The sequence below is a fragment of the Rhopilema esculentum genome, chromosome 19 (genome assembly GCF_057945365.1).
Source record: "Rhopilema esculentum isolate cy_ngs chromosome 19, ASM5794536v1, whole genome shotgun sequence".
NCBI lineage: Eukaryota > Metazoa > Cnidaria > Scyphozoa > Rhizostomeae > Rhizostomatidae > Rhopilema > Rhopilema esculentum.
The window spans coordinates 9,089,618-9,101,986 of record NC_142833.1 but is presented as its reverse complement, the minus strand read 5'-3'; the positions used below and the strand labels follow the sequence as shown (position 1 = coordinate 9,101,986).

General features: G+C 35.2%; 1 protein-coding gene across 1 annotated transcript; it reads right to left on the bottom strand.

Annotated features, from left to right (window-relative positions):
- Positions 1–4,513: 4,513 nt before the first annotated feature.
- LOC135688227 (vesicle-associated membrane protein 3) lies at positions 4,514–10,242 on the bottom strand. The gene is made up of 6 exons (XM_065204975.2): positions 10,113–10,242; positions 8,698–8,740; positions 7,674–7,752; positions 6,201–6,280; positions 5,719–5,770; positions 4,514–5,240 (listed from the first exon to the last, which is right to left on the bottom strand). Coding segments are annotated over exons 1-6 (294 nt in total). The 5' UTR covers positions 10,115–10,242; the 3' UTR covers positions 4,514–5,202.
- Between the last annotated feature and the right edge of the window lie 2,127 nt (positions 10,243–12,369).

Below are 12,369 nucleotides of genomic sequence, written 5' to 3'. Positions count from 1 at the left end.
CCTGGCTACCTGTTCTAGAACTGTCTTTTGTCGCCCACTGTCTTTTTATGCTCAACTGTACTATTTCTTTCATTCGTTCAAGGTATTTGCATATTTCAACCCAAATTTTGAACTCTACAGAAAACAAAATTACGAGACCAACTTTTCCTGTTGGAGATGGTCTTATGCTTTCCGAATCTTATACTTATATTCACACTAATGCTTTTAATTATACTCTGTTTATAAACTTTCATGCCGTATAAATATGGAGTAGAGAATCTTTGAATGCTGAAAGCGTCTCTTTTGACCGCTTTAATTTGATTTTTCTGACATGCTGTTCTGTGTAAAAAAGCAGCCTGGTGTGTTGAACCAAAGCAACCTGTATTGTTTTGCCTCTGAAGATTTTGGTAAAAAGTTGCTATCATTGTGTTAAAAATCCACGACGAAATTTTGTCACGACGAAATTTTGAAAAGCTGTCCGAAAACATTTTCGACGAAATTTATCCGCCGAAAATTTATTTGACGAAATTGTTTGTGGTAAATGTAGGATGAAACCATGAAATTGAGATTCTATATAGAGTATAGCCGGTGTGTCCAGACCCATACACAGGCTATATAGAGTACCAAAGATATGACGTCACAAAAATAGTATTTTTGGAATTTTTGAATTTCAATCCCATAACCTGAAAGAGCATCATTAAATAAATTATTTCTAGAACAAGATTTTTCTGCCACCAGCAGTGGCGGAAATTGCAATGGAGAAATTGTCGGTTTTGTTGGTAACATTATGTCATCTGTCAGCAAATTTGCTTGCTTTGTGGGCATTGCCCCCCCCCCTTACTTGAAAAATGAGCTTCCGCTACTGGCAACCAGCCATTGGCCATCACTAAACCCATCTACAGTCCTCACATTTTGGCCCCGCCACTTTCAAATACGTTTCGCCAGCCCCGTACCGTAAATCCTCGAATTTGCCCCCCCCCCTCGAATAATCCCCCACCCTAGAATTAAAAATTTTTATTAAGCCCCATCCTCGAATAAGCCCTACTGCTTCTGTAAATCCTTGAATTGACCCCCCTAAATCTGATGACTTTTGGGCATCTGAGGTTGTCTTTTGCGTTTTATTGAATTACCTCAAAACTTATACTTTGCATGAAAACTAATTAATGCTCATAAAGAAATTCCTGCTAAAATAAACGAGATCTTTTAATAATGTCTTCTTAATGTCTACAATAATTTTATAAGTCCCCCTCGTATAAGCCCCCCCCCCCCTTCGAATAAGCCCCAATCCAAAAATATAAAAAATAAATAAGCCCCAGGGGGCTAGTTCGAGGATTTACGGTATATGGCCCTAATTGCTGAGCACTTGAAAAAATCAAAGCATACTTAGAGAAAATTTATTGACCTTTTAAGAAGAAACACCCTTTCTGTGCCATGAAACAAAAATCTTTTTATCTTGTTAGAACATATACCATAGAAAATAAGAATTTTCTACTGAAAAATCGAAACAGATGGGAATAAATACATTTTAAGATGCAAGATAGGGAATTTTGGAAGAGTATAAACGTCTCCGCGCATGACATACAAGAAGAATAATGGTCAGAAAATCTGTACTAATTTAATGGTAATTTCCTACATTCTAAACAGTAATGGAGCTAAATCCAGAAAGAAGTTGACTAGCCTTAGCAGTCTATTTTTGTTACTAGAAAAGGTTTTTACCCAATTCTTTGTCCAAGTTTCTATGGCTTGTTTACTCTGAAAAGTGCCTGTATTTTTAGTAATTTCATTGGTCAACTTTCGTTAATAACTCTTTTCTATGATTAGTCTTGTGCCCTTAAGTTTTTATCAAAAATTTGGATGTCCACAAACTTCTTTCTATAAAATTATACATCTTAAACCATTAGAAAACCAATTTCAATTTGCCACACACATTTTGTCTTGATCTTTGTGTTATTTTTTGCTGCATTATCCAATGTTCAATTACTAGTGTTGCTATGCTTATTGAGAAATTCTTTAATGTTGCATCATTATTTTCGGGCAATATTTTGAGGGGGCAAGCCTATTATTTTGATAAGATGACATCACATTTGTCCATTCTTTTTAGAATATAAAACCACTGTCTTCCAAAAATGTTTGGGCACAACTGCCTCCCTTCATCCCCTCTGGGTGTCTGCCACTTTTTATTGGTTATTGGTTGTTTCTATTCTCCTTTTAAAATTACGATAATTTTATTTAATCATTGCATCCATAAAAGACAGAAATCCGACAAATCTGAGAAATGGGCGTGGTCCGTCGGTCATAATGGATTTTGAGAATGTCAAATTTTTGTCTGGATCCGCCCCTGAGCGTAACCCATGAACAACTCCTTTTTGCCTTATTTTGGTGCAATGGTGATATTTTCGACAGGGAAAAATCTTGAAAACCGACTACAGTTTTAGCAAATTTAAGAAGAACTATTTCGATCATGCGTTGACAAGAGTGGTATAGGGTATAGGGCGTATGGTGAATGGAACCTAAGACCCCGTTTACACGATGTCGGTCCCACGGTCATTACGGTTGCACGGTCATTGACCGGAGGAAGGTTTGAGAAACAATAGATATTTGGAGGAAGGTTTTCGTAAAATAGAGTTTCAAAAGACAAATAAAACAACTTATTTTGCACTTGTTTCTTTGTTGCGGTCTTGTTTTTTAATTTTGCACACAGGGTTGCCAGTTTGGATTTTTCTTATTTGGATTTGGATTCCAGAAATTTGGATTTATGAAAACTTGTTTGGCTTTCAAAATATGATTTGGATTTGGCCAAAAATTTGGCTTATTTTGGATTTATATGAAAAATTCTCAAAATTTTCTGAACCTTTGAATTTTAAACAGATATTTCGGTTAACAGCTGTTTCAATTTAATAGGATAACACATTTTAGTCCATTTCTTTGAGACTTTCGGGTTTCCATCGCCGAGGAATTACGATATGAAAACCAGCCTTTAGCATAGGGTAATCGTCGCTGTTTCTTGTTCTCTTGCAATCATGTCTAAATGGAAATCTTTGTACGAGAATGGGCGGCGTTACGCTAAGTCATAGGAAGACAAATATTCATGGGTTAAACAAGCTTCTGATTGAACACGAAACACTTTTTGCAAGTTATATCACCAAGCAATTGCTCCAAAAGCATCTAATCTGTCGAAGCACGAGAAATCAGAAAGAGATGCAAAGAATATGAATTCTATTAACTATACCTTATTTTCGAGAGCAATTGTCGGATACTGTCAAATTAACATTAACTTGCAAAACCTTTAAATGCCTCGTTTTCATTTCTTCGATTCTATTGTTCTAAAACCTCGTTTTCATATTTGGCTTAATTTGAATTTTTGACACACAAGATTTGGCTTTGGCCAATTTTGAGACCTGGCAGCCCTGTTTGCACAGTTGAATAGTGGTGGCACGAACAGACGCAAAATTTCTAGGCCACGCCCTTTTACTGCCAGACAACGCATCTGAAAAGAAAATGCTGTTCGTGTTTCATAGTTGTGAAATTTTTCAATGTATATCATATCATGTTTTCATCGATTTTCATTATTCGACATTTTAAAAGGAAAACTTATTCTTGAGCTGTAATGTGATTGGCATTCTAGCAAAGTTTTATCGTATGCGATAATTACCATCGACCCAAAGGCATAACTTTGTCTCGATTCATTGTGTCTGTCACCCCTTATTCCGTAGCCACTCCCCAGCCACGCCCTGTCCAAGTCGATTGCTTGAAAAATTGGAGGAAAGTTTTGACGGGGAAAAATTTGACCGGAGGTAGGTTGAGGACTTTTCTGGACTCTGTCTTGAAGTCAAAGAGTTGAAGCGTGTAAACTCAACATCCTTTATTTAGCTTCGCTGTTCACATGTAAGTACTATAAGACCTGACCCAACAGCCTGTAGTTGGAATTACGAAGATAAACTTGACCCTTTGACGCCTGAATGGTTCACAGGAAAAGAATTTCTCACAACTCTGATGAAGTCAAAAAGATCTGTTAGATATACAGCGGAGGCTTCTTTTCAAGCACAAGGAAACGAGCATGACACAGAAGATGTGATAAGTGGCACAGAAGAACGAACATGGCACAGAAGATGTGATAAGCGGCATAGAATAACGAACAAAGGATTGTGACTATTTTGTCGGTTTTTTACCGTATAAAGATGTCATCAATCTGAGGGGTTTCGAATAGTCAACTGGCAGATTATGACAGCCTGGACCCCCTTCTACATGAATCCCTTGAGAAAGCAAACATTTGCATGATAAATTGATAGGCTACATGCCCTCTCTACAAATTTTATAGCTAAAATTGCTTCATTAAAATCATCCATTTTGTCCATCAATCCTTATGACAACAATGAAACATGGTTTTCCATTTTACTCTACTTTTAATCTTCACTTCTATCTCATTGTTACTATTAACCAAGTGAATTTTAAATTTCTTTCTTAGCTGATGGCACACTAACTTTTGATTTGATGTAAAGCAGTGCATACTGTCAAAAATTGCATACAGACAATGTCTGGTAACTAAGAGAGTGGTTTAATTTGATCAAATGTATAAATCAAGAATTACATTACTTAACATAATTACAACAAAGAAATGTTGCAAAAAATAGCTAATCACTACATGCAAAAGCAAGTCCTGAAATGTAGCTAAATATAGAGGAAAATCAATATGCAGTGCAGCCAAATTGAGCAAAGCATGTTTATGTTATCCTAGAACAACAATGATGTAAAGCTTTTAAGTAAACATCTACTATAACAGTGCCATCAAAAGAGAAACTGGCCCAAAGAATAAAATTTTGTATCAATGTAGGGCAGAGACTGTTTCACAGACATACATAAAAATACAATTTTCAGGTGCTGTGTTCCAAAATATATAACACTACTGCAATCAAATGAGCATTTTAATGTGCCTTTCTTATGCATCTGTTGAGGGCTTAGTGACACAAAAATAATAAAAAGAAAAAGGCAAATCACAACTGTATGTAGAATTTAGTTAGCCTTTACTGCATTTAGAATCCTTCAGTAAAGATGAAGAACAAAGACCCCTGTACAACTTACCAAGACCCATCAAAACTTGTACTTAAATTAAGCATATTGAAAAAACTTTTTGGTGGTTTACTATGAAATTAAATTATAACAAGAAATATTGCATTGTCATGAGCTGATTCAACTGTCATGGAATTTTGAATCTTCTTTGTAGATCTATGATTTTTTCGAACTGTTATCAGCAACTGCCCAAACTGAAAAGTTAATAAAAAGTGTAAATGTTTGTAAAAATATTAATGATATCTGTAATGGGGAAGATATTTTGTCTGTATCTAAGAAAGCACAGCCAGTTTGGTTATCTTGTATGAAAAATTAGTGACTGGATTCACAAACAAAACTAGCAGTGACAAATCAGCATTCTAAGTTTTCCAATAAAATACTAGCAGGGATGGAAAATTCAGGCTCCCCTGCACCTGGGACGACAGGTTTTTATCTGCAGGAGACCACTTATCACTACACAGGGTAACAACCAGCCGATCAACTTTTTTTGGAATTATCCACCCCTGTTGCCAGAGTTTGGTAATTCAGACTATGCAGATTAAAAAGCAACCAAGGATTAATTACTAATCCTTGATGCTTTTAGAGACCATATTCAGTTTTCAAAAATTTATGTTTCTTTGATGAAGGGAACACTTTCAACTCTGAAGAAGATTCAAAATGAGCAATACTCACTGACAATGACAGCTATAATGACAAGGATAACAACAATCAAGATCACCCACATCTAAAATGAATACATTTCCATGTTACAAAAGAGAAAATACAAGACAATATTTGAAATTATTAACAGTTCAGATTATCTGAGCTTCAAGGAACACAAATTGACTCAGGCCTGGCCATAAGACTTTTAGCAGTGGAGCAGTAAACAGCTCTCACAGTAATTTCCAGATCAGCTGTTTGTAGATAAATATAAAAAGAAAGAAATGATAAATTGATTTCAAGAAGAGAAATTTGCTTTTTAGAGCATTTTAAGAGAGCAATATGTAGCTCCCCTCCATCATTTGAAGGGCGCCTGGAGGGGAGCATGGCCAGGCCAGTTGCCTGAATAATTAGCAAAAGCCAGAAAACTATGAGCCAATTTATGTGCTGTGAAACACGAACTTGAGCATGTTTGTAATTCAGGTATTGGTATATCTTTAGTGAATTTTTCTTACCTTACAATTCTGCCACCACATTTTTCTCTTCAACCGACCAGCATTGGATTCAAATTGTGAAGCACCAGCTTGCAACGATTCTAGACACAGCAAAAATGCAATGTTACAACAAGCTTGCTGCATTTTGTGGCTGTCGCTTTATATTTTATATAACTATATTATTAATACAAGCACTTGTATCCAAACGAGGCCTAAAAGTCCCAAGAAATTAAACACATTTTGAATGCCATCTACAAGGATTTATTTTTCCTGTCTTTATTTTCAGATGAACATCAAGCAACTTACAAAGACTTTACATGGATTGCACCACCTTGCTCAAAATGGCAACACTTTTTTCATCTTTGTTGACAATACAAAACATTTGAGTGCATGAATCAGTTGAAATAGGCGTATTTTATAGCAAATTTCAGCAGGAAAAGTTTTGAAACTTTTGCTGATGTCATAGAAAATTTAGTTAGAAATGCATGAATTACGTGAAAACATTTTTGTTGTAAAAATGTAGACCATGCCGAAGAGAGAAATGAGAGACCAGTCTCTACAAAATATTTACAGGGAAGTGGTCTTTTATTTTTAAAAAAATGTTGACCAAGCTAGATACAGCCACACAACAGCTGCGAGAAAACAAAAAAAGATTTCCGGAGAGTGCTACAGTAGCAAAGAAACCAAGAACTGGGCAACCAAAAAGATTGATGTTAGAGGGGAGAGAAATTGTCGGTTGTATTTCACTGCATTTATACCTAGAAGCAGTAAAAGAAATGAAACTCAACGATGAGCAAGGTTTTGTAGCTCAAAATCTGTCCAGAATGCAGAAACACAAAATAAAAAGTTACCTGAAAAAACAGAAACCATTTTTACAAAAAGATTTGTTTCCAAACAAAAGGAATAAAAGCCTTGACGTAGGCAGAATCAAATCATGATTTTATCATCACTAAAAAAGTTTGACTTCAAGTGAAAAATGTTACAAACCATGATCCACATGGCTTTTGATACATTGACCAAATGTATGCATCAATTTCAAGGAGGCTTATTGTGGTTTTAAAAGTTTGCAGCTGCCCGGCAAAATATTGCAATTTGAAACTGTTAAAAGACATTTGGTACTGTCATTTTTCAAACGAATGCTGTTAATAAATTGAAGCTTTGATTGGTGGTTGTTTTGCTTTCGACCAATTGCCATTCGCCAATTAAAAGCAGAATTAATTTGCATAACAATAGCTTTTGATCATTAATGCGCCATTTCTCCTCCTTTGAGGTGGTGCAATACTTTTGATACCCTAATGTATATCCAAAGACTTTGAAACTTCATTTCTTAGAGTGGGAATTGGGCTATATATCTAAAGACTAAAAAGTCCTTGCACAGACAAAAATATACTTCACTCTTCACAAAAAGTCAGATGTAACATTAACAAAATACTACATCTGTTGGCTGGCTATGTATTCAAACACTTATAATGTTATATATGACTTGAGGCTCACCTGCCCTGTTATCTAGATCTGAAAGTTTGTTGTCCCTTTCCAAAACTTTGTCCATGTTTTGTCTCATAATACCCACCACCTAGAATTGATGCACTCTTATTACAAATGATGGAAAATCCATAACAATAAATGGGGAGCCCACTTAAAATTACCAAAAAATAGATGAATAACCCCAAAAAGAAATACCGCCAGCTTTGCATTTTTATAGATTGAATCAATTATCTAGCAGCAGAAAGGTGTTTTAACCATAGAAACATCATTTTTGTTCACCACATGTTTCACAGACTTGATCCAAGTAGCATTCCTAAGCTGCAATACTACACTACAAAGGAATACTACAGAGGAATTCTTGAATGATTGATGGAATGAAATGAAATAAAATGTTGAAATGCTAAACAATGTAACAAATATTTGCAGCATTTATCTGAAAATAAAAGAAATTTTTAGATCACCTAGTAGTTCCTTTCTCAATCTCAAAAGTACAAACTCTTGATAACCAGATTATATTAAAGCAATTATAGTAAAGGTTTAATCCTAGAAAATGCTAACATGTTTTGCAAAATGTAAATGCTTCACTTCAAAAGAATATATTTGGTCTGAATTGAATCAATAAATGGGTTCCAAACTCTTTGTCCAGCAAGGACTTCAAATGGAAACCTTAATGACTCAAAAATAAATAAATTTTTTTAAAAATATGAAAGACTCTTCAAACGTCTTGAAATGCTGCTCTTGTAACTGTGGAGCAATTTTCAAAAAAGGACAAGTAAAGTTGCACAAGAGAAGTCAGAGGTTTCAATCACAAAAGGGCACATTTTTCAATTTGGAAGCCAAGAAAACAATTTTTTAAGTAGCTTTAAACAAACTCAAATAAATCTAAGATGTCTATAATCATAGACAAGTGCAGGAAACCTTATCACAAGTTTTAGCAATGAGTGTTTTTTATAAAAAAGAGTATTTATTACAGTGCAAAGGTAGTTCTGATTATAATTATGCATAAAAGGTAGGTACTCTGTTTTCAACCTACCTCATCCACCTGCTTCTGGGTTGTTACTAATTTCTGGTTGGACCTTGAAAAAACCATAATTTTCAAATATATCGATGTTATGAATATTTCAATTATCCCTAAACCTTACAATAGGAATATAGCTAGTCAAAAAAACACAAAGTAGAACATTGATCAAACAAAAAATCAATGTTTTACTGACTGAAACATATCCAATGGACATAAGCTATCAAGAAAAGGTCATTGCATGATCTGCAACAATGGCAATTGAAGCTTTCCAGTACCAATTTTTCTAGGATAGAAATGGTGTTGGTCATCTCTTGGTGAAAGGAATGCTAACAAGCATATAAAAAAGATCTTATCTTGTACAGACAGGGCCCAACTAAAGTGGTGTTTGTATTATTTTGGCAAATTTCTTACTGGTTGTATCCATTGCCATCAGTGGCAGTTTTAGGGACTGCAGGGCCAAGGGCCAAAAACATTTGCAGCGCCTTTGTTCTTTACAATTTCCATCTTTTTTGTTAGGTGTGGGGCCCCTTTTGGCTACCATAAGCACGGGGCCTGGGGCCATTGCACCCCTGGACCCCCTTAAAACCGCCACTGATTGCCATTTAAAGAGTGTGATTGTTCAATTCAAATCTTCAACAACTAAAGCACTGTCACAAAACTCCATAACCGAGTGTGCCTTTACTGCTTTAAGTTATGTTGGCTATTGGCTAGAAAGGAGCAAGTGACTTTTCATTTATAACACAGTGAGGGCAACTATCAGTGCATCGTTTGCACCGAGCTTCCAATGCAACATGTTAAATTTGTCTGCACCAGAAATCGGGCATTTTAATGAAGGCCAAGGACAAGATAGCCCTTGGCTTTAAATGGGCTAAAGAAGCAGGCCCACATACGCTTCATGCAACCATTTTAGTAAGACATGCTTATCAAATAAAGTATGTCTGTCTGTATATGAATGGGTGTATTTAGCTTATCAAAGAATATCCTGTAGGCTGCACTGTGATAACTTATAATGTGATCACTCAACAAATAATCAACACATCTATATTCTAAGCTTAAATGATAGACAGAGTAAAAATGTTTACATTGTATTTGTAAAAGACTGTCTGATTTCGATTTCATTATAGTCGACTGGTAAACCTCACACTGGTTGGTGTATATCAAGTAACCTTTCCAGATAAGGAACAAAAGCCTCTATTATTTGCACCATGTACCAAAACTACATGTCTCTGAATGATAAATAAATGCTAAAAAGCCAATAAGTTCGTATGTCGCATTTAAGATAGCCTAGGCCTATCGAGGGGGCAGCTTCGAATGTAGGAGGGACGGGCCTCAAACATTCATTCAAGGAACACGACAGCTAATACATAGTAGTGAGGCATTCATCTGAACGGGTGCTTACATACTTCAGTTAAAGTCACAATACTTACATTTTGAATATTTTATCTGAGCGATATTTCAATGTAAATGTCAAATACTATTAGCGTTTCCTCTTTTAGGCAGAAATTTCAATACGCAAGGACAACAACTCTTTTCCTTGCAATGCAAATTAGAGAAGACACACCTTATGGTCAGCGGTTTTTTGCATCAAAGAGAGTCTTGTTGTAGCCGCATCAAAGGGGGTCCCCAGCCTGCATTCCCATTGTAACGCCCAAATTTAAAAAAAAAATGTTCCACCCTTAAATTTTGTAAAATATATGCTGTAAAATTTTTGAAGTTCTTCTAACGTGAATCTTCACAATCTATTCACGTGAAAATTTTAAAAAATTTTTACATGATGACGTCATAAAGTATGTATCTTTAGAATCTTTGAATTTGGACCAAATAGTCTGAAAGGAAACCACAAAAAGATTCTCCAAATTTGTTTAATCAGCTAACCACGACTCATCTGAAATCTAAATTTTTAACTGGTTTTAATTTATCAGTTGTTTTTGATAGTGTTCCCTCATCTATTACCCTGGGTACCAGACTCACTATATTGAGTCTGGTACCCAGGGTACTCATCTATGTGGTAAAAGTTAAAACTTCCAGCATTATATTAAAATTTTTATGACACAATAGTTCTGCTGCGACCTTTATTTCGTTTTTTGAAATATCGAAATCGGGTACAATCTATAGACTATTTAATAGCGAATATTGTTCTTCATGTAAAAATAATGAAAATTTTTATCCAAAAATTATCATTTAAATCATTTGTTTTCAACAAACAATCCCTTTTGTCCCTATTACCCTTCCAATAATTCTATTCTTCCTACGGTACTGATTTTGTGTAGTGCCCTTCCTTAAAAAATCCAATTAAATGTGTACGTTGCGTGTGGTACTTCATCCAGAATAACGATAATATAGTTAGAAAATAAATTTAGTACCAGAATGAAAATATAATAGTTTGATTGTTAAAAACACGACGTTTCGAGCATGTACTCGTTATCAAGTGACGTGTTTTTAACAATCAAACTATTATATTCTCATTCTGGCACTAAATTTATTTGCTAACTATATTATCGTTGCCCTTCCTTACCACACATCGGAGGAGGGGTTGTAAAGTAAGGGCAATCATTCAGGGAAAACCTTTGCTCATGCTCTGAGGGTATAAAAGACTCCGATAGGTATTGGTGTCATCCTTGACCGGTTAACCATGAGATGATAAAAAAATTACTTCGAGGGCTGCATAGAAATTTTAATTATGTCATGTTACTGAATTTAGTTTCGTCATATAGAGAAAAAATTGTTAAACTTTTAAAAGAAATATAGTTGTATCAGAAGATAGAAAAAATAACTTCGATCGATATATCAGTTTATACACTAACTATAGTGGCTACCATTTTTTGATAACAATAGGAACAAAGAATCAAGTCATTTTTCTTAGCATTGGAGGGGGGGGGGGGGCGATGGCGGGCGCAACGCTACTGCTTCTTTCTTTGTATGCAGATCGTTTCCAAAAACGGCTAGTGCTAGATGAGAAGACGATCGGGCTCTGTCAATTATCTGAAGCATATCCTCATTATAGACTTTGGCACAATCTGGGTTATCTAAAAGTGTCCGATGGCAGAATCGCTTGTTTTAACGGTGTCTTTAGACCTAAAAGATCATTTATTTACTTATAATTTGTTTGCTTATTTTGTGAAATAGAGGCAATCGCTTTCCAATGATAGATACTGTACATGCAAACAGATGGAAGGGAAATTCATAGCGAGAAAATTGCCTACGTTTTTGAATATAGCAAAAGAAAGGTTCTGTATGAAAAAAATTTGCTGTTATCAATGGGAAATCTAATCAGCATGTCATTTTTTATTTCTGACTTTGTAACAAGAATGTCCAAAGAATGCGGTTGATATTACAACAACACTGGCAGAAACAGCCTTTAGAAGATTTTTCAGACTAACTGCCAAAATAATATTATTACAACAAGCAACCGTGCCAACAGGAAAGAAATAAAATCGCATGCTAGAAGACTATGAATACACTTCAAGCAAAGACAACTTTTTCAAAAAGGTTATGCAGAATTTATTGCAAACGAGAAACTTTATACTTTCTAGAGGCACACCAGTTTGATAAGCTTAGCCTTCTCAAGCTCAAGATACCATCTCCTGGCTTTGAAAGATCTCCTTGAGAAAGAGTGTTTGCTGAGTTTAATGACACAGCTGTCCAAGATGTATATGTGATCTAGAATTTCAATAGTAAAAAGGA